Source organism: Amaranthus tricolor, chromosome 16 (genome assembly GCF_026212465.1).
Source record: "Amaranthus tricolor cultivar Red isolate AtriRed21 chromosome 16, ASM2621246v1, whole genome shotgun sequence".
NCBI lineage: Eukaryota > Viridiplantae > Streptophyta > Magnoliopsida > Caryophyllales > Amaranthaceae > Amaranthus > Amaranthus tricolor.
Window position 1 is genome coordinate 20025338 of NC_080062.1, and position 23414 is coordinate 20048751.

General features: G+C 35.1%; 4 protein-coding genes across 4 annotated transcripts; 2 read left to right on the forward strand and 2 right to left on the reverse strand.

Annotated features, from left to right (window-relative positions):
• Positions 1-175: 175 nt before the first annotated feature.
• On the reverse strand, positions 176-3264 carry LOC130802610 (serine/threonine-protein phosphatase 7 long form homolog). Its single transcript, XM_057666618.1, has 6 exons — positions 3196-3264; positions 2778-3101; positions 2448-2717; positions 2175-2360; positions 1812-1944; positions 176-183 (listed from the first exon to the last, which is right to left on the reverse strand). The coding sequence occupies exons 1-6, from the start codon at positions 3262-3264 to the stop codon at positions 176-178; spliced, it is 990 nt and encodes a 329-aa protein (XP_057522601.1).
• A 3164-nt stretch (positions 3265-6428) lies between these two features.
• On the forward strand, positions 6429-9198 carry LOC130803304 (PKS-NRPS hybrid synthetase cheA-like). Its single transcript, XM_057667504.1, has 3 exons — positions 6429-7135; positions 7218-8282; positions 8360-9198. Exons 1-3 carry the CDS (start codon positions 6868-6870, stop codon positions 9031-9033), a joined length of 2007 nt encoding a protein of 668 aa, XP_057523487.1. The 5' UTR covers positions 6429-6867; the 3' UTR covers positions 9034-9198.
• Positions 9199-9412: 214 nt separating this feature from the next.
• On the reverse strand, positions 9413-10403 carry LOC130802611 (protein MAIN-LIKE 1-like). Its single transcript, XM_057666619.1, has 3 exons — positions 9874-10403; positions 9536-9786; positions 9413-9416 (listed from the first exon to the last, which is right to left on the reverse strand). Exons 1-3 carry the CDS (start codon positions 10348-10350, stop codon positions 9413-9415), a joined length of 732 nt encoding a protein of 243 aa, XP_057522602.1. The 5' UTR covers positions 10351-10403.
• A 1656-nt stretch (positions 10404-12059) lies between these two features.
• On the forward strand, positions 12060-19210 carry LOC130802926 (elongator complex protein 6). Its single transcript, XM_057667045.1, has 5 exons — positions 12060-12510; positions 15478-15550; positions 17573-17784; positions 18306-18452; positions 18735-19210. The coding sequence occupies exons 1-5, from the start codon at positions 12241-12243 to the stop codon at positions 18855-18857; spliced, it is 825 nt and encodes a 274-aa protein (XP_057523028.1). The 5' UTR covers positions 12060-12240; the 3' UTR covers positions 18858-19210.
• Positions 19211-23414: the final 4204 nt, after the last annotated feature.

The window sequence follows — 23414 nt, forward strand, 5'->3', positions numbered from 1 at the left end:
TCTAAGAGAGTGATAGCGGCTGATATTTTTATTATATTTTTTTAATTATTGGGTAAGCTTTCATAATGGAAAATTGGAAAAAATTAAGATTATTTAACAACTTAATTTTAAAAATGAGCTTCGTAAAAATTTATTTTCTAAAATAAGCGTCCGTACAACCGAGCCTAGCCTCGGGTTAATTTGCTGTTATCAACAGCGAAAGATCCAAAAAAAAAAATTAAAGGTTAAAGTCGCTGTTACTAACAGCGATTGAATGAGTTGACTGGTCAACTCCTTTAGTCGCTGTTACTAACAGCGACTTAAGGAGTTGACCAGTCAACTCATTCAGTCGCTTTTAGTAACAGCGACTTTAACCTTTAATTTTTTTTTTTTTTTTTTTTGGAGAACTAAAGTAGCCGTTGGTAATTTAGAAAAATAGCCGTTAGGAACGTGAAAATAGCCGTTGTAATGATATCTATAAATAGCTCCATCATTTCTCATACTTCATTATACCCATTTTGCATCATTCTTCTTCTTTTCAATCAATTTTTAAAGGTAACATAAGGTATTATGTTAGTTTTAATGTCAATTTATAAATGTTAATATTATTTTTGAAAGTTTACTTACGTTTGTATATTATATGTGTTATGTAGATGTCAAAGGAGCATTGTGTTGAAGAGCTCTGTGATTGTGGTTATGAAGTTGAGATTAATACAGATTGGAGCGACTTCGATCCAGGGCGTGAATTTGTTGCTTGCCCTTTCTACTTGGTTGACGGATTAGAATGCACATACTTTAAATGGATTGCTCCGGAGGGTACAAAATGGCAGAGAGACGTAATAATACGGCTTGAAAAGGAAAAAAAAGAGCCTAAAGATGAGGTATTTAATCTAAAGAGACAAATGGATGATATGGCGCATAGGAAAGAAGAGACTGAAAGGATTATGAGAAAGTTTAAGAAGCCTTCTTAGTTAGCGACGGTAGTTTAACTTAACGAATGAAGTATGTAATTTGATATGGATTTGTTGAACTTGATTGAAATTGTGTTGAATGTTCGATACCAACATCCTTATTTGAATATGATCGTCTGTTTGTTTTTGATTAAATTCATACTGCATTCTTGGCGGAATGATTCATCGCCGAAAAGTCTGAGTACTTAGCATCAATTCATTCATAATAAACGTGTGATACTACTTTTAAAATATATACATCTACATATATGTTACAATTTACACACAAAAGACCAACTGTTACAAATATTGAGTATGTACAAATGTTCAATAATTACAAACAGTATTCAAATGCTAATCCTCCTCTTGTACCCTGTCTAACTGTGACGGTTTACGACGCCTCCTACGATAGTAAGAGGCCGTCGCATGACGCTCGGGTAGGGGAGGTGATTGATAATGTGATGATGTGGCACCTTGCGAGGACCCGGCACCGTAGTCCGGGCACGTTAAGTCAACCTCCTCAAGATGAACATCGGGGTCATGAGGAGATGACTCGTACGTATTGTTGAAACTGCGTGCCTAGGAGTATGGCTTGGGCAATCTCCCGTACGGACTCCTCTTGGGAGGAGCTGATGACTGATGCAATGCCCTATGCTTGCAGTAAGACTTAATTATTAATGAAATGTATAACGTGTAAGTTCTATATATATGGATAATAATCAATGTTGAAGAATACTTACAAAGTGTGTCATCTCGGTGCTGCGGGAGCGTACTGGGCTGCCGCCATGATACCTCGTGGTGTCATCCATCGACGAGTGATGGAGAGGAACCACGGCATGTAATCCGCTGAAGTAGGTGCGCCTACTGCCTCGATCGGCGCACCTTGAGCCAGCAACTCTAGCATGTGCTCCCAACGAGCGACATGGCGCACGTTGATCTCCAGCCAGTTCTTGGGCTCCCGACCCTTGCGAGAGTTATGGAGCTCTGTCTCTGTGTCACATGGCGGCGAGATGCCCTGTACCATCCCAAATTGGCGCAGTACGCGCTCAGGGAGATGCACTTCGACTTTGTCGAAGCAGATCAGAGGTACAGATGCTCTCCACGCCCCTGACAATATGCCCGAGTGCTGAGGCAATGCAGCGTACACCTCAGCGGGGTAAGGTCCCATCGAAACTAAACGTGAAAATTCGATTAATAAATTACGCAATGTGATAGTTACGAAACAAATTGTAGTGAAGTTGTTACCTGGTTAGCTCGTAGTAGATCGCGGTAGAACCCCACACCCGATCTAGTGTGGGTCCTGGTTCGTCTTTCAAAGGACCAACGCGATCCATATGGCACATGCGGAGGAGGAAGTAGTGGTGGCGCAAATGCACCACGTCCCACATTCCTCATCGGTTGACCAATGAGGACATGCTCCCATGCCCAAAGCTATGAATTACCATTATAAGTAATTAAAAGTAACACAAAAATATGTAATAAATGAAACAAAACGGTAACATGAAAAATTAGTATTACCTGCAGTATAATCAGGGGCCCAGCGATCTCCTTCACGTTCTTCCGTGAAGCTTCACAAAGCCTCCTGTACAGATACGCAAGGGCTGCTGAACCCCAGCTGTACCCGGCAATGACCTCCCATGGCGCATCAAGCAACGTCAAGTACAATAGTTGTACCCAGTTGCCAATCTTGTCGGAGAACAAGACAGCACCAATCAGATAAAAGAGATACGCTCTAGCGTATTTCTCAACGGTGGCGTCATCAGCACCTTCAGGGAGGTCCGAGAAGTTCTGTGCAAGCCATGTTACGCGCAAGCTACTCCCTTTGGTTACCTCTGCCGGAGGTCAGACTCCTAGTAATCTATGGACTTTGTCTTTCCAGCTTTCGAATTGGCGTCCATCGATGCACACGGCATGTCCCTCGATGGGAAGTCGTGTAAGCACAGCTACGTCAAGTAATGTGACAGTAGCCTCACCTACAAGTAGGTGGAAGGTATGAGTCTCCTGGCGCCATCGCTCGACTAAAGCCGTGACTAGCGCCCGATCGACTCTCCCGTACGCGATCAGGTGGAAGTCATGCAACCTCGCAAACTGAAGGTACAGAACGATCCTTGCGTCGATCGCCCACGGAGCTGAATCGGGATGCCTGGTGTATATGGTCTCCGTGTCGGACACCTAAATCCAAATATTATGTTAGCTGCAAGATAAAGTAGAGTGAAGTACTAAATTCAAAAGGGGTAATTTCAATAACCAGTACATCTCATAGCACATCGCTCATGTGATTCGCCTGCATCGTAAGGACACTATGGTCGAGAGGGCCTGGAGCTGCTGGATCCATCTATGCTGCAATTCAACAATAATTATCTTCATTCCCTAGGGGTACCTCTTCTACATATAACTCTAAAGAAGGAGTAGGGGTAGACCTTAAATACTTCCACATTGCATCTATAGCCTCCTCATCCTCAACCGGAAAAGCTAACAAATCTCCACTCATATTGTACTTAAAACTTAAATTAACAGTACTTCTTGTAGTGTCAATGCCAATCTTAGAGCATATAAAATGTTTAAATTCATTCAAATCCATGTATGAGTTGCATGCAAACAGTTTACGTCTTCCCCCAACATACTTAACATTGTTACTAGTTGATCGAATAGAACCATTCCAAAAGCATACAACGGTCACACGAAATGAATCCATTTCTACAACAACACATACAAAATCAACATCACCATCATGTTCATAAATATATGACCACTATACATTTTAAATTCAACAACAAATTCTCAAACAAAATTTTAATTATGAAGATCAAGGTAAATAACAACTACATTCGACATTTTCGTAGAGTTTAAGTGTAAATGACCACTAAACATGAGATACATTTTGAAATCAGCACCAAATAACAAAATTTAAAATAAAAACGTACCTCAATAAGCTGTAGATCAAGAAGAATTAGTTAATTGCAAGCTTTTGAACCTACATTAATGTGAAAGTTGATTAAAACTCAATAAACCCTATATTTTCGAAACTTTAAAAAAAAAACAAAAAAAATACCTTAGGTCTATCTTGGAAGATTACAGAACTAATTAGTGGTACAAATTTGGAATTTGATGAGTTTAGTTGAAGGATTGAATGTGATTTTAATGGAGGATAAACGAGGGAGATGTCGAATGAAGAAAAAAACGCGAGCTGAAATGTCGAATTTGATGGGCTTTTAATTTTTTTTTTTGCTCTTTCGCTGTTACTAACAGCGACTCTTCCCAAACCTAGGTTTGGATGTACGGACGTTTATTTTGGGAAATAAGTTTTCACGGAGCTTATTTTAGGAATAAAGTTGTTCAATCGTCTTACTTTTTTCAAATTTTCTCATAATGGAGCCTTTTCCCTTAAAATTGTATTTTTATAACATAATTCTCATTTTGTCTAATAAGCAAACTTATTTCTTTGTATACCGTCTATGTAGAATGGTACCAAAAATATCTTTTCTATATTTTTGTTTAAGTAAAATCATTATCTTAATTAGCGATTTGTCAAAAATATTTTAATAAACCGCCATTTGAAATGATGAATTATTTTAATAAAAATTTTAAAACAAAAAAAAAGATAAACTGCCATATTAGATGAGGGTTTGCCCCAGGTGTATTTCCCACTTTTTCGTTCAACATATCTCTTGCCTAGTGACATCATTCATGTGCTTAATAGAAAAGTCTCAGCTCAGTGGCCGTGCCTTGTAGCAATGTCCCTAAAGTTCTCGTGTTCAACTCCAGAAGACTATCCAATATGAGATTTTTTTTTATTTTTCTATTTTTGCATTAGTTTACAAATAAACTGTCATCTAAGATGACGGTTTGCTCTTAATAGTAAACCGCCATCTCAGATGGTGGTTCTATTATTAACTCATAAAACCAAAAAAAAAATCATAGTAAAGCGCCATTTCAAATGGTGTTTTGTGTTCAAAATAAAAACGCTATCTTACATAACGATTTTATAGGGCATAATTTAAAAAGAAAATTCCATCCTCAGTGGACGGTACATAGAGAATAGTGTTTCCAATTAACGTAAAGTCGGAATTGTCTAAATTGCAACAAAATAAGAGAATGTTCTTGTTGTCCGATTTGATCGAATTTGATTTGAATTTTTTAATATTTGATTTGATTTGATCTGATTTAATATGATTTAGTCTGATTCAATTTGATCTGATATGAATTTTTCTAATCGGATTTGGTTTGTTCTGATCTAATCTGATCTATTCTCGTTTGATATGGCTTGGTTTGATCTGATCTAATCTAATCTGGTATGATCTGATCTAATTTAATCTGGTATAATCTAATTTCATAAAATTAATTCATAATATTTTATTATTATTATTATTTATTATTATTTTTTTTGACAAAGTAAATTTTATAAAATGCCAACAAAAGGCCAAATTTATACTCTTCATAACAAAACTTAGGAGCCTCAGCATAACCGAAGGTCCAAAAAGCACGCAAGCCCCTTATTATACGCTTAAAAAGAGGGAATTATTATTTGTCGCCACCTTTTTCATTTTATCGCCACCCCCCCTTCTAACAAAATTACCATATTACCCCTAGATTAAAAAAAATTACAAAAATGCCACTTAAGTTAAAAAATGTTTAAGAAATGTAAATGGCACTTAATAACATTGTTATCGCTTAATAACATTATTATCAGAATTATATATATATTGAATTTTCAGAGGCTTTATGGTAGTATATTCGAATTCAAACACGATACCTTCTCTCTAAAAACTCTCTAAAAACAATACGTAAAGTTAAACAAGCTAGAACTCTAGATCTAACATCAATGGCATACCAAGACGTGCATGATAACGATCCGGTAAGTAATTAATCGGTTCGATTTTTGCAAAAAAAAAAAAAAAAAAAATAGGAACGTAGTCGCACAAACCAGTCGCACAAAACGTGCGACTGGGAGTCGCACGTTTTGTGCGACTTGTTCGTGCGACTGCTTCAAAATTTATTTTTTTTTTTTGTATTTGAATAAAAAAAAAATAAATAAATAGAAGTCGCACAAAACGTTTTGTGCGACTTCTATTTATTTTTTTTTTTTAACTTCGAATTATAAAATTTATTTTGTTTAATTAAATTATTTTATTTTAATCTATTGTTGTGCTATAATAATGGTATTTTATTATAATTATTTTGTAGAAATAATTATTTTTTAAGTTATTATTATTTTGATATATTATGATAATGTTATTATAATTATTATTTGCAGGACTTTGAAAATTTAGGAGATAATATAGATTATTCTGATAGATTTGTTACCGATAGAGAATTTGATTCTGTAGATGATTTACATACTTGGGCTAATGAGATAGCACTAACAATTGGATTTCAATTTACACGTGCTTCATATAAAAAAAAAGAAGGGCGTTCTAGAGTGAGTCTGTACTTAAGATGTCACTGTTACGATAAAAGAAGTGTTGATTTGCATAACTTAAACAATGCTCCCCGACCAGGTTCCAAAAGTAGGGGTTGTGGGTGTAAATTTATGATTTTAGGAACTAGTCGTAACCCAAAGGAAAGACCTTGGACGGTTAGAGTGTTTCCTGGTGAAAAAGGAATACATAACCATCCGTTCTTCATGTACATAGATGGTCAAATAAGAGTAAATAGGATGACTGTGGATATCAGGCAGCACATACGAGATCTAAGTGCAACTGGCATGCAACCAGCATTTATAATGTCTTCAATTAGAAGAAATTTTCCTCGTTTTTATGCTAGTATGAATCAAATTTACAATGAGAGACAGTCAATGAGGAGAGAAGAGATGGATGGTAGGACTCCTCTTCAACACTGTCTGTATATGGCCACGGAGCATAATTATGTAGTTTGAAGGGACTTGGATAGTGAGGATCAGTTGACTAGATTATTGATTGCGAATCCAACTTCTATCCAGATGCTACGTTCGTGGCCCCATGTTGTGTTGATAGACACAACGTACAAAACGAATAAGCAAAAGTGGCCCCTTTGCGAAATCATTGGAATGACGCCAACGAATCATAATTTCTTGGTTGCATTATGTTTGATGCGAGATGAGGCGGCTGTGTCTTATTCTTGGGTGTTGGAGAGGTTGAGGGATATTTACGGGACAGTGCAGACGCCGGATGTAATCGTAACGGATCGGGATGAGGGTTTGTCTGCAGCTATTCATGCTGTCTTTCCAGGTAAACATGTTTTAATTATTAATTATCGTCGATCTATGTATTATATATTTCTGAATTAATTTTAAATTTATGTTTAATGCAGATGTACGACATCTATTATGCGTATGGCATATTGGCAATGACGTGGAGAACATGGTCGATAAATTGTGTGGCGGCAAGAAAAATCAACAGGGCCAGTTATTCAGGCAAACAAAATGGAACCCCTTGGTTAACAGTATGACGATCGCCGATTTTGAAAACAGATGGGAAGGGATTGTGTCCACTTGGTCGACTAGGAACCGGAGAGTCGTGCAATATTTGGCAGGAACATGGATTCCTCACAAAGAGAAATTTGTGCGTGCGTGGACGAATGATTGTTTGCACTTGGGTAACCAGACTACCAGTAGAGTTGAAAGTCAACACTCTTCCTTCAAGTACTACTTGGGTAGCGGTAATAGCTCATTCGATACGCTGTTTAAAAGGGCGCACGCACAAATTACGAATCAACAATCAAAAATAAGACAAGCTCTTGAGGAATCTAAGAATTCCATTTCAAGAACGTCGCGACTAAATTTTCTACGACCGTTGTATCGTCATGTTTCTATATTTGCCTTGGAACTATTGATGATGGAGCACAACCGGATGCTAACCCTGGGCAGTTGTCTTTTAGAAAAATGCGGTTGTGTCATTCAAAAAACCCACGGATTACCATGCGCGTGTTACTGTTACTTGTCTATCAGGTCTAATGGTGCTTTGTACTTGGACGATATACATCCGTTTTGGAAAACGTTAAAGTATTTAGATGCAGAAGAAGACGCGAACGAAGAAGTACGGCACGCAAACGCCGATGATAAAGAGTACTTTCAATCGTTGGTGGATGAAGTTTTAAAATCCGACCCCTCAGTACTACGACGCGTCTCTCAGGTACTTGAACATGAGCTGCACCCCGATGGTGACGACATACCTGAGCCCAAAGCAAGTCCACCGAGGAAAGGAAGACCAATGACAAGCAGAACCTTGAGGAGAAACAAAAGTGCGTTTGAGTACAGTAGATCGTCCTCAAGGGGTCGCGGATCAAGATCATCATCACGCGGGAGATCCAGTGGTAGATCAAGCAGCCGGTCGCATCAATCGTCAGTTGGAATTAACTTCAGTTTCAACTTATCAGGTACTCTTATTTCTTTTCATTTAATCTTATATGTTTTATATCAATATTGGCGTAATGATATATTGTTATTTATTCAGATGGTGCAGCAGGTCGTGATTTTTCACTTTTTCCGTGGCCAGATCACATTCCATTTATTCTTCCGCCATATCTGTTTGATTGGATTGATGTTATAGGTGACGGTAATTGTGGATTTAGAGCTATTGCCGCCACAGAGTTAGGGGGTGAGGAAGCATGGCCTCTGTTACGACGTGCAATGAGTTTGGAAATGGAAACGCATAGAGAACAATATGCACGCTTATATTTATCAGCAGATTCGGTGGAGCAAGCTATATTCAGAGTTGGTGCCCACAATAAAGGACCTGCTCCGTACGATCACTGGTTGGAAGCGACAACACTGTATTCTGCAGCAACATTTTTAAACATAGCAATTGCGTATTATGGCTCTGCGGATGGTCATCCAATGTACAATTGTTTAGTGCTTCCTTTAAGAAGAACAGGGGGAATGCATGGCGTAAATAAACTTATACATATTCTTTGGGTAAACGGGAATCATTATGTTCAGCTTTTAATGAACGATGATTCATCTCCACTGCCGCCAGTCCAACAAAATTGGAGAGCAGCTAACAATTCATGTGCAGATTTAGAAAGACAATATCGTAATAGGATAACACTTTGGAGTAGAATGTGCAACATACAACGACAACAGCATAATAACACCGCCGGAGACGCGGTGAATTTAGATTCTCCATAGTGTTTATATATAATTCAATTGTTCAAACGATTAAAAAGTTGTTCATACATAAAGATTAAATACAACAATTGTTCATGCATTACAAAACAGGTAAATGTCTATAAGGGGCTGCGCCCTCTACACTCTTGCCATTCGGAAAACAACTCTCTAAGATCCTCTAAATACATATCAGCAGCATCTCTTTCCCGAGGCGTCATTTGAGCAATAGCTGGCATCCTGAGCAATGGTGCAAGTCGAGTTGGAAATTCAGCAGCAAACTGTAAAACCAGACAATTGCAAAGTCAATACATGTTATGAAACATAAAAATAAAATACATAATTAGGAATACTAACATATTCGACTCTGTTATCAGCAGCACCAAACGCAGCAACAGGTCCTTCACCTGGGATGAGAAAACAGTGGGAAGACACTCTAAACCAGTCCACGTAATCCGGGGCAGCCTCTGATGGAACCGATGCGCGACGCTGTGCCTGCTCCACTACGCGGGCACAGTAAGGGAACCTACTCCACATCTCCGTAAACATACAAGAAGAAGCGAATGTAACTAAGTAGGAGCCCTGTGCTGGTCGCAGAGCTTGGGTAGGTCTCAGCGGAGCCGGGGGAATCTCCTGTGCAAAACCGAGCTGCCTCACTGTCCTCTCAGGCAAATAGACCTCCACGATATCGAAACAGGTGATACCACCGATATACGAGGTACGTGGGTGCTCGTTCAATAAAGACCTATCATAAGTCAAGTACGGAGTCCACTCCACCTGCTCACAATGAATATAATACATAATCAACATAACATCTCTGCCCTTGACAAGTTAAACAATTAAGTTTGAAGTCATGTACAAAACCTGTGCCTCTGTCATGGCATCCAGTATGCTCCTACAGTCTATCAGTCTGCTCAGCTCGCGGATTGGCTTCGGCGGGGACCACATCTCTGCCCTTGTCTTGTTCGGCATGTCAGCTTGACGCGGATGGGGGCGGAAGGCTGGGAAGTACTCGTAAATCCATGTCTGCAACAGTGTCAGGCAACCAGCAATAGTCTTGCACCCAGTCCTTGTCGCCATACCCAGTTGGCGATACATGTGAGCAAGCGTCACTGCACCCCAAGCAATATCAGCCTCATCAGCGGTAACAGTAACAACAGGGTGAGGACGCATCCCGACTCTAGTCTTATCCACGAGCAACGTGGAACCTACTATAGCCATGTAGTAGGCGGTACGTTGAGTATCCATAGACTGAGAACGGTGGCATAGCTGCAACAGTGCACCAACATTAATGCTGCCGCTTGTGAAGTGCCCCTTCGCACGCAGCTCCGACAATGGCATACCAAAAAGGCCGGCCAGGCCAAGCTGCCATTCATTATCAGATGGTTGCACGGGAAGTGAACCGTCAATGCCAATTCCCAAGATGCGTTGCACGTCGTGCAACATTATGGTCATCTCCCCCCACGGCATGTGGAAGGTGTTGGTGTCAGGCTGCCACCTTTCCACAAATGCCGTAATGAGAGCACTGTCGATGTGCTGGTGCATTATATACGGCAGCCGACCAAGGGGAGTACCAGGTAACACTCTGTACAATTCATCAGACATGTCCTGAAGTCTAATGATTGAATCCAACGTTTTCTTCCGAGCACGACATTCCAAAATCGGAGGGGTGCGCTCCGATCCCTCAAATATAGCCTTTGCTACGTGCCCACCGTAGCTGGGTATTAAAGTAGTATCAACAGGGCCCCCGGGCTGGGCTGATGTGATTAACCAGTCCGTGTCCGCGGACTGCGATCGCCTCCTCCCCCATGGAGCCGCATCCTCAGCCTGGCTTACTCCTGCCTGATCAGAAGTGCCACTCGAGCCCTGCCCTCTACTCTTGAACTTAACAGCATGGCCTCTTACGATCGTCCAATCAATAGGATGACATGCAGACTCATCCTGACCAAGAGACTCTTCCCGACTAAGAGACTCGTCGTAATCAGTATCATCGTCACCTGAGCCGACCGTATGACTATGTAGGCTACTTTGGCGCTCAAAGCGACTACGCACTTGCTCTAGGGTACTTGAATGTTGGGCCTGACTATGTATGGCCGCTTGTTCTTGCCTTGCTCGCCTTGCAGATCCCGTAACCCCCCTCTCATGGGGATCACCTCTCAGTAAAGTAGGCCTAGATCTATTGCCGCTTAATAAACCTCTAAAAAACCCTTTTCCTTTACCTTGATTTCCAGCCATTTACTAGAATTTTCATAATTTAAATTAAGACAACATTTTAAATTACTTAAAATCAAATAAATTAAAAACAAGCAACACGTAAAATATTTCACATTTACAAATAATTAAACAATTATTATATTCATAAATATTTAAACAACTCAAATTTAATAAATTAATTACACTAAACAAATTCATTACAATAAAAAAAAAAAAAAAAATTAAAACCGGTCGCACGAACCGGTCGCACAAAATGTGCGACTGTACAGTCGCACATTTTGTGCGACCGGTTTTAATTTTTTTTTTTTCTTTTTCGAATACGTAAATCAATAACTACTTCTTACAACAACATTATCATAATACATATTATTACAACATTTACTAAATAACATTAACTAACAACAAACTCTTTCAAAAATTTTTAAAAAAAAAAAAAAAAAAAAAAATTTGGTTTCGGCCCAGTCGCACAAAACGTGCGACTGTACAGTCGCACAAAACGTGCGACTGTACAGTCGCACGTTTTGTGCGACTGGGCCGAATCCAAATTTTTTTTTTTTTTTTTTTGCTTCGATTGATTTAAAAAAAACTTACCTCGAATTTTTGTTGACGATTTCGATTCCAAAGTTTTAGCTCCGCTTAATTTTATGTGAAGAATTTGATTTTATGGAAATGATGAAAGTGTTATTGAGTGGATTTGAAGTGTTTTTATATAAGTTATAAGCTTAGTGGCATTTTCGTAATTTTTTAAATTTCAGGGGTAAAGTCGTAATTTCATTCGGGGGTGGCGATAAAATGAAATTGGTGGCGACAAATAAGAAATGGGTAAAAAGATGTGGCTCCTCAAAAGATTGAGCTATCATCGAGCCATTACGACGGGTGTTGGTCATCCTATACAAAGTGTGCTAAACTAATACATTCTCACCTAAGAATAGTTCAAAACTAACCTTAGTTGATAAAGCGCTAATTATGATAACCTAGTAAGTACTAAGTACTGTAGAATAAACAATCAGTTCTTCAATGGAGAGAAGTTCAAATCTGTTAGACGAAGCTCTTGGAATTTTGGATGTGGATCACAACTCTTATTCATCTTCAACGGAATCACTACCCAGCGCCAGCAGCAGCGGTAATTGTGTGTTGATTCAAGATTGCGTTGAAACTAGCGCCGCCTTTGTAATTCACCACCTTCTCAAACGTTCTCTTTCTCCTCACCCTCAATCTTCTTCCGCCGTCATTTTCGTCTCTCTTGCTCATCCTTTTTCCCACTATCATCGCATTCTTCGCAAACTTGTATGCCCCTCTTTCTTACTCTTGTTCTTCATTTATGTTTTTATCTCATTTCAATTACTATCATATTTTATAGTTCAGATTTGTTGATTTTTATTTTTTTGCATTTCAACTATTTCAGTTGTTTGTTTTGAATGAATTTGGTCAACTTAAAAGGTTGATTTTAATAATTAGACAAAAACGAAAAAGGTTTGGTTGTTTTTCTTTGGAATTTTAGCCTTTTCACTTTAGTCTCTTGCTGGTTTGGCAACCGATATTTTTGTCAAGGCATATAGAATCATCATTATGCAACAGGATTCGTAACCTTAAGATTGTTTTGATTTGGAATAGTTTGAAAGTGAATGCAAATACAGAACAAGTTGGTTAAAGAAAGTATTCTATCTCCTGTAATTCAAATATTCAATCCTACCCCAACACGAGACCCATATTGAGCCTGACATGTTTTCTGTAACACTGTACGTGGCACCATATCTAGGTTTTCTAAAGTAGAGTAGCTCTATAGTGATGAAGGAAGCTCCATTAAATGAGGACAGCTTCCAATGGAAAGCTGGCGGAACTCACATTCCACTGTGGTATGGACTTCAAATTATAAAGTAAATAGAGAGATACTCTATGAATTGTCTTTAGGCATTGAAGACTTCCAGAAAGTTCTCGAAATTTGAGATGCTAGTCAATTTCTAGAATCAATATCATAACCGGTTTGGTCTTGGCTATCATTACCCTAATCCAACTTCTCACAAAATTCAATTTCCAAATCTTCTAGGATGCAAGAGTGACATAAATTGATGAGATATGTCTTCCAATCTTCCACATTTCATGAATCAGCAGTTGTTTTAGAGAGTTTGAATGTCTGACTTTGAAATTGGTTATTCTAGGACAATGTTAAATCTAAGTTGTTACAAGGTGGATAAGTGACTCAAGCTTGATGAAGCTTGTTGAGGCAGGGAAGGTGGGTTGGGGATGTTGCAGGGGGTTGGGATGTGTGGGGCTATAGCAGGGGGCTGGGGGTGTGTGGGCCATGTTATTCATTCTCTTAAATAGTTCTAGATAATTTGTTGAAGTTCTTTTTATTGTTCTTTTTAAATTATTAATGTTGTATATAGAAATAAGTATTTCATTTTAAAATATAAATTTCAATCATGAAATCATAAATGAAGAATTTGAGGATGACAAGGCTAGAAAAGTCATCCTCAAATTGTCAACTTTATTACATTTTAAAACAATGCTCGAGTTCACTCAAATCCAAAATTTATTTTTTTGGATTTGCCAAGTACTAAATTTGAGGCAATTTTAGATTCCCAAATGAAATCATCGTTCCCAAACATAGCATAAGGGTGATTTGGTAATTGCACTTATTTATGAGCCAAGTTTACGGTTTCCGTTAAATATGGTCATCTCAATCTAGTTTTCAAGAATAAAGGGTTACCACATTGAAAGCAAAAACTTTCACCACAAAGCGGAAAAGTTAAATACACATGGTTACCGTATAGAGTTTTCCTATTTGTTTGATTAGGCTTGGAAGATGTAAAGTAGGCATTGGCATACCAGTTAAACTTATGTTCAAAAATATAAAAAACTTATAAGAGTCCTTTAATTCCTCGAGACTTGTTACAATCCAAGGCAACAAGCCAACAACCTTTAGCATGACTAAACAAGAGCAGTAATCAGTTTACATCATTTTGAGGAACCGCTTTTGGGATTCTGAAGTAAAATCCTGCTTATTACAGAATATAACTGTTCCTGGAACTATGCTTTCTGTCTTCAGTGCGCTTCATGCCTGGATCTCCTTCTTTTATAATCAGATGCAACAACACATTCATGCACTTCTTAAGATTGACATACACTGACTGCAAACTGGCATTTTGGAGCTGGCTATTGATTAATAGCATTAAGAACAGTTCTATTGTAAGTGAAATGAAAATCAAATTGTTATATACTGTTGTGATTAGACCTTGTACCGAAGATCAGAGAAGGGATTTAGGAAGAAAGAGATGAGAAAAGAAAAGAAAAGAAGAGTACAGAATATTAGGAAAAAAAGAAAGAAATTAATACAATAGAAGAAGAATAAGGGAAAGATTGAGAGTATATTTCATTGATGATCCAACCAATTATTACGTACTCCCTCTGTCTCATTGAATTTGCATTATTTTCCATTTTGGACCGTCTCACTTAATTTGCATTATTTCTATTTTTGGATAATGGCCCACTACTTTCTTTTAATCTCATCCATACATTTTAACACTCTTTTAATTTCATCCACACAATTTATTCTCTCTCTTTATTTATTACCACTTTCTAAAAAACAACTCATTTCCTCTTTGATGCAAATCAAAGAAGAAAGAGTAAGATGAGTATATATAGACTGTTCAAGCTATACATTTGCTGCCAAAACTAAGTTGGTTACAAAAGATGCTCATTCTAGAATACCCTCATTAGAATTATGTTATATCTTTCATCCCCCTTTGTATTCATTGCCACCTCACGGCCTCACCTCTTTTTCCCTTTTTTGATAAACCAAAATACCCTTGGAATGTTCTACTGGTATGACATATATCTCTTTTGCAGTAGCACATATCACACTATTACCTAAGACGCAAATACTTATTGAAGTTTTGAGATAGTCTATCTTTTTTTTAAAGCTTTCATTGAGTAGCTAGCCATGTAATAAATTTACTTTAGGAATAGTTAGTTCTAGATACCCATAGGCCAAAGATTTCTAGGATAACCTCCAAACAAATGCTCATGGACCTATTATTGGATTGATAAGATATTAGCTTTTTATTTATGTACTTAGATTTGTATATTATTGAAGGTTGGAATCACGACATGATAATATTATGTTACTTGTTTGATGAATAAATGCAAAAACAAAAAGTTGCCCCTCCTACTTGCATGTTTGCATTCTTTTTCTTGCTTTATAATAGTTGATAGGATTTAAAAGGTAGTTAATGATATTTAGAGCTGTAACAGGGTTGTAACTTGGCTGCTCATCGGGATGATGGGAGGTTTTTCTTCGTTGACATGCTTATGCTAGGATGCACAGGTAACATATTACTTTTGATTCTTTTTATCTAAAATAGATTTTTATAGTTGCTAGGAAGTTATAGATATACGACTTAACTAAATGGTTATTTGTTATGTAATTTTCATTGGTTATGTTGATAGTTCTTCAGTTTTTCATTATGATGGGCTCATGCGCATGTGATATGAGGAATGAGTCGACTTGAACTGCTCTTGTACCCCATGAATACGATTCATATGGGTATTCTAATAGAGAAACTTCTATTGTTCCCCTTATATGTAAGTACATAACTGGTAGCACTACATTACAATAATTCTTCTGCTCCGTCCCGCATACAAATCCCTTTAAAATACTATTACTTCCTTCTTATGGTATACTTTCTCTATTGTTATATTTTCCCATTATCTTACCAACTTTGTACCATGTTTTTTAAATTATAAAAAATCTTAGAGAGAAGTCTTGTTTGATTTGTCTCAATACATTCTCAAAATATCAAGATTTTGTCATTTTTAGAAAAGAAACAAATCTAACTTGTAAGCCATCTTCTTTTGACGACCCCACCGTTTGATAATTTCAAAATAATACAACCTTTTCTTGACATCTTCTTGACTGAATTTTACCTTAAAGAATCAATCGAAGTGTCGTGTACCATGCAGTAATTGCTTTATGTTTTGTGATTTTGTCAATAGTCTCACTCTTTTAATTGAAAATTTGTTTAAAAGTTTAATAAATATTTCTTATTCAATTATATAACTACCTATTTATTTAAGACTCATATATGCTATAAATTTCTCTGGATATGTGACAAAAATTGAACATATAGGTATTCATTTTGATCGTTAAACAACATAAAAATACATTTCATTTGTTTAACGATCTTTGCAGTAAAATTTAGCATATATCTTCTATTGTAAACATAGTGTACAAACAAGACCACAATGCATTGATGACTGCGTGGTCAAGGTTTTCAAAGCAACAAATCGGTACTTCCCGCGTTTTAATTGTGTCGCATTTTGGGCCATATGAAGGGATATCTTATGATTCAACCAATATTTAGGCGTTACAATAACAACAATCGTTACCTCATTTTTACACTATGATTGCAAATGTTCTCTCCTTATATTGTTCTAATGGGTGGTTGATAGTGAGTTTTGAAAAAACGTCGTTTTGAGGTTGAAAGCTTCTTCTCGATTGTCTTGATATGTGTGCTATAAAACTTAACATATTTGTATTATGTAATGCCGATTTTCTCATAATATTTATTACTTTATAGACAATCTTTTTCAAAGTCGAAAATGCCTTCAAACAGTCTAAGGTTACATATTTTGAATGTCAACACCTGTTTTTTTCCTAATGTATTCTCTCGAGTGTTTGTTCTAGATGGGTAGTTGATTAATTTTCCCCCTCTCTAATAAAAGTTAAGTGAGGGAAGTAACTTATATTTGTTTGCTAATGATGCATGTTGTAAAAGTTGCATATTTGTTCTTGTTTCAACTATTCATTGTGATTTTTCTCATTTTGTGTACTCGAGTTTTTTCTTACTAAAAAGTCTTTTTTTTGAGGTCAAAAGCACCTTTTTATGGTTGTAGATGCATGCCAAGGCATATTTGTATTGGTCTTGAACATGTTTACTTGATAAAATAATAGTTTTCTGTTACCCCCTGCCTGTAGTAACCCATGACTCATTCTTTGTGCAATAAACAATTGTTATATGCTGAACGTAGGAATCCTCAGCATGCCTAAATCTTTTCTCCGGGATTTCGGTTTATATTTGGACAAGAGTCAGGGTTGATTGCCTTAAGGCAGCTGTAGGACCTGACTAATGTATTTGTTCTTGCTGCTTTCTGATGTTGGATCCTAATGGCCGGGTTTGTTTCTTTGGCTTTTGCTTTCCATGCAACATGTTCACATAATGTTGGATGTCCTGGTCTTCTTCAGTTTGTATAATTTATTGTATTATGTTTAATCATCTTGAATTTGTTCCTTTTTTTTTTTGTTTATCTTAATCTGATTCTAACTCTTTTCTGGTTTGATCATTACCAGACCATGGCAAGGGAATCTCACATAGCGGTGAACTAATAGACTTATATGGAAAAATTCAGAAAATTGTAGAAGACATTGCCTTGAATGGTGTAATCAAGAAACGTATTACTATTATACTAGATGATTTCTCCCTAATTGAAGTTGCTGCCAATGGTTCTTTCAGTCATTGCTTGGATTTTCTTCAATATTGTTACACATTGACGTCAGAAAATGTAAGAAGAAACATACTTTTTCTTTGCTGTTGTCCCCCATGACTCACTTGATTCCTTTTGATCTCTACCTTAATATTCCTTTTGTTGCAACTACTATTAAACAGAGAAAGTTATTGGCTTTATCTATTTGAGGTACTTATTTCTCAGTTCGCATAAAGAGGAAGCCAACTTACTGAATACTATTAAGACATTGATATTGGTGCAGAAAGCACATAGAATTATTATAGATTACTCCTTTTGGTTGTTTAATTTTTAAATGTTCAATATGGTTTGGCAAGGAAAATATATATGATTTTATAAACATTAATGATTGACCTTAAAAACAAATATAATTATAAAATGAACTCAATAATTATCCAATGTTAGTGCAAGACATGAGTATCTATCTAGTTTACTTAAATTATACAAAACACGGAATATATATGTATTTTTATCATCATGAATTTTGATGTCTCGAATTATAGAATGCAGCTAAGGTTTTCTCTAAATGTTTGTTTTGGACATCTTATCGACCCGTACAGGGTTGTTCCCTCGTGATCCTTAATCATGAAGATAACTATTTTGAAGAGGAAAGTTCGACCCCCATGTTGCAGATGGAGTACTTAGCTAACATAATAATTAAAGCTGAACCATTGGCAACTGGTCTGGCAGCTGATGTGCATGGACAGGTATATATTAATTCTTACATAATTCAGCTTCATTATCTGTAATTTTTGCTTAAACTTACGTTTAGTTTCGAATCATATATCTTCCCTGCCAAAAAATGAACGAATAAAAGCTGCTTTTAGTTTCATTTATAGGAGATTCTAAGGTATCAGTATTCCGTATCAATTTCTTAGTCCTTTGATAATACTAACACTATTAGAACAGACATTGCTGGGTGATTTTACAATGAATAGAACTGTAACATGAACTTCATTTCTTTTCTAACTATTGTTTCTTATATGCAGTTGACTGTACTGAACAAAGGAATCCATGAAAAATCTAGGAATTCATTGAACAAGGTTCATAATTTCCATTATAAGGTTAAGGAGAACGGCGTTGAGTGTTTTTATCCAGGAACACGGGCGTGAAGACAGAGCATAAGAACATAACCCCAAATTGTACCTCTCAGCTCGGTACTGCTTTATTATTAAGGTACACTTCTCAGTGATTTGGAACACCAGAATGCTGGCAATATGGAGCTTTTCAAGTACTTTGTGTTATCATCATCATGTCTAATATATTAGAGGGGTTTGAAAAAGTGTTTGGGGGAATGTAAGCTATGCAACTTTTTATTTGATTTATTTTTTTGTGTAACATCTCCAATCATAAGTGAATTGAGATAAAATTCAATTGTTGTCATTTTCAAGTGTACCTTGTCACACATTAATATATGATATTTGTGTTCATCATCTAATAAACAGATTCATCATTGATCATGTTATGTTTAAAGTAGATCTTTTGTAAAATTAAAGTAGGTAAACCTTCATAATAATAAGTAGACATTTTATATACAGATAGTAGACATTTTTACATAGGAAAAATTACTTAGAATAATTCAATTCTATAATAATCTCACCTATTGATTAACCATAAATAATTTTAACTTTGACGGGTATTTTTCTAGAGTAAACCCGATAACCGGATGACTTGCTATAGCATGTTTTTTTAAAAAAAATAAAGTAAAATTTTCAAAAAAAAATGTTTAGAAAATGTTAAAAAAATTTATGATTTTTTTTATTGTTCCGAATTTTTCATGTAAATTTTTTAAATTTTTCTCTAATTTTAAATTAATTTTTAGTTTATTTTTTTGGTGAATTACATACTATAGTAGGTCATCGGGTTATCAATGTTTACTCTAGGCAAATATCTTCTTAAGTTAGGATTATTCATGATTAATCAACAGTTAAATTATTATAGGAAAATCATAAAAATATTAAATTATTCAAGGTAAATTTTCTTTTTACATATCAAAGTAGGATTTTTCAATATCTTTTAGTAGCAATATAAAAAGTATGTTTTTTAACTAGTTATAGTAGGTGTAACTTCTCAAAGTAGGACTTTACGGTATTCACAACATGTATTTTTACATTTTAACTACTAATGGGCTGTTTGGTTGGGGGTAATAATCAAAGGGAAAGGGAATGAAAATACCCAATTCTCTTTGTTGTTGTTTGTTTGTCACTTTCTATCATTCTCTTTCCCCCATTTTAGTTTTGAATTTACCCCAAACTATTATACCCTCATTCCCCCCCCCCCCCCCCCCCCTACACTTTCCCATTCCATTCCCCACTTCATTACCCATCACTTAAAATTTGAACTTTGATTTATGGGTATTGTTATAATTCGCCATTATTTTCATTTTACCGCCACCCCCTAATTAAATTACGAATTTGCCCCTAGACTTTAAATAATTACGAATTTGCCATTGGACATAATAACACTATTATCAACTAAATTAATAAAAAAAGTATTAATAAAAAATTAAAAATTAATTAACAACTAAATTTTAATTAATATATTATTATTATATTAAAAAATAATTAAACATTCAAATAAATTATTTAAATTCAAAACTAATTATTATAATAACATTATCATAATATAATATTATATTAAAATAAAATAATTTATTACAACATTTATTTAAATAACAATAACTTAAAAAATAAATTAATTAAACAAAAAAATTTCATAATTCAAAATAAAAAAAAAAAAAAAAATACCAGGCGCACTTTTTGTTATTAATTTTATTTATATTATTATTGCTATTATTATTATTATTATTATTATTATTATTATTATTTGTAATCAATGGAGCTAGAAAGATATTATTTAGAGTTATATTTTTTTTTCTTCATATTACAGGAAAAGATGATACAAGTTAATGATATTTTTTTAAAAAATAAGTTTATCAAGTTTATCATATAATAACTAGTTATTTTTGGAAAAAATATAAAAGAATTTAAAAATTCATAATTTGATTCCTTAACTTGAACCAAACAGTCACAAAGGGAATCAATGAACATTTCATTTCGTTTCCTGAACACAGCCAAACGACTAGGCTAAATTAGAGGAATCCATTCCTTTCTCCTCCATTCCCTTTCCTCATTCCATTCCGATTCCCTTGTGCGAACCAAACGGCCCCTAATAGTCGTGTTGAAAAATATTGAGTAGATATTTTAACAACTAATAGTAGGTGTTTTAAACATATGGGATACGGCAATAGGTTTTACTATACCTTTATAAAAGCAAATGACATTTTCTCCATAAATAATTCTATTTTCATCATTAAACTCGATCATTAAATTGTTATAATATGAAACAATTTAAATCCAAAGTATATTTATTAGGAATCAATTTAAATAAATTAATAAGAACATTAAATAAGAATAATGAATTATATAACTGTGATTTCATTTGTAATGTTCTTCCATTGATTTTGAGTTGTATACTTATCAAATCATAACATCAATCCTTCAATTACATTCCTCCTTATTGATGTAATTAGTTTTTTTTTCTTGAATTTGATGTTTAGATGGTCTTGTAAAAGACCGTCTTACCATGAAATCAATAGCTCAATCGACCTAATTATAATTTTTTTACAATACGCGTGATCAGTAACTGATCAATTTGAGGTCATCATTGATACCTTTAAGGTTGACATTCCTTTTAAAAGTTATAACTGGTAATTTAATTGATCACTTTATATATATTTGATCACTTTAAGGTCTCATTGATCACTTTAACATAAAAATTGAAAACTTTAAAATATCAAATTGATCCATTTAAGGTTATAAACTTTAATGTCAGAATTGATCACTCCTAGGCAAGTTTATTAGGAACGGGATTTTACCTAGGATCAAAGTCGGTAGAATTGGATCATAGGATCGTGTGATCCCGCAAAAATGCATTAATATGCTTTGGATTACTGATTATTTAATTACATTTGTTCTCTTTTTCAGTTTAAGGTGTAAGTAAACACTTATTTTACTTCATCTATTTAGTTTTTTTACAAAAATATTTTTGATAATCATTTTTAAATTGCAAATCAAGAAAAACTTGAATTTTATAAAGGTATTGATATAATTATTTTAAGGGATATTCTATATGATAAGCAATAACTATTGCAAAAGGCGAGTGATAGCAATTCTTAAATTTTTTTTCCACAAAATAGCACTCAACTCTTGGAAAATTAACTACAGTAACATTATGAAGGTAAAAACGTTTAATTTCGATTAAGTTTTGGTAAAAGTCATAAATGCCCCTAATAAATCCCAAATGTAAAGCCCAACTTAACAGAAATTAAACTTAACGGAAATGTTACTGTAGTTAAATTTCCAAGAGTTGAGAGCTATTTTGTGGAAAAAATTTGGGATTTATTAGGGGAATTTATGATTTTTACCGAAACTTAATGGAATTAAACGTTTTTACCTCCATAATGTTACTGTAGTTAATTTTCCAAGAGTTATGTGCTATTTTGTGGAAAAAAGTTTAAGAATTGCTACCACTCGCCTTTTGCCTTAGTTGGTGCGTACCATGTAGAATATCCCTTGTTTTAAATATATATTTATACGTAAGTGAAATATTGAAACTTAATAAGAGATTGAATACTCTCTAGAGGGGGGTGAATAGAGAGTTTTGGGCTATTTAAAATTTTGTCTAGAAGCTTGTCTCAAGATTTTGAAGAGTCTGTCAGAAATGTTTTCTGGAACAGTTTTGAGTCAATTCGTAAACAATAACGTATGTGCGGAAAATAAATTTTAAAGTATAACACACGATCTCCGCCTATGGGTTCTCTTTCAACCCGTAGGATTTCAACGCCTTTTATTAATCCGACTTTAATACAAACAAGAAGATTTCATTATCTCCTCACACCACGTTCTTCCCCTTGAAGAACCGTATTACAAGTCCCTTTAATAAAAGCAAATCCCAAATCTCACAATAGGGATTCACAAGTTGAACACTTTGAAAAGTATTCTTGGTTAGGCGTATTAAACTTAATCTAACTCTTTTTAAAACTCTTAAGCCTATTACAAATGTAAGAGTTAGATGAACTAAGAATTACAACTCTTAAAACACTTACGGCCCGTTTGGTACATGGTATTAGAGGGCGGTAATGGTAATAAAATTAAGTAATGAAAATTTTGGTTGTTTGGATGCCTTCAATGGTAATGGATGGTAATAAAATAAGGTAATGAAATTACCAAAAAGGGCAATTTTCATTACCATCAAACAACATGGTATTAGGCGATAATGGTAATGAAGTATTACTGTGGTAATAAAATAAGGTAATGTTGTTTCGAGCTGAAGAAAAAAAATAATGAACAAAAAAAAGGTAATGTATGTAATTATCCAAAAAAATATTATTATTAAAAAAAGAATCATTAGATAGAATAATTTAGATACAATAATGCTTTTAGATACAAATATACAATAATGAAACTAAGAGTCATTACCATTTTTTATTACTAACAACCAAATGCAATCAATGGAATATTATCTTCCATTACCATTCTTTAGTCATGCACACCAAACAAAAGAATCTTCATTACCAATTCTCATATCCATTCCTTCATTACTATTGCCATTACAACATTTCATTCCCATTACTTCATTACCATCAACCAAACGGGCCGTTAGAGAAT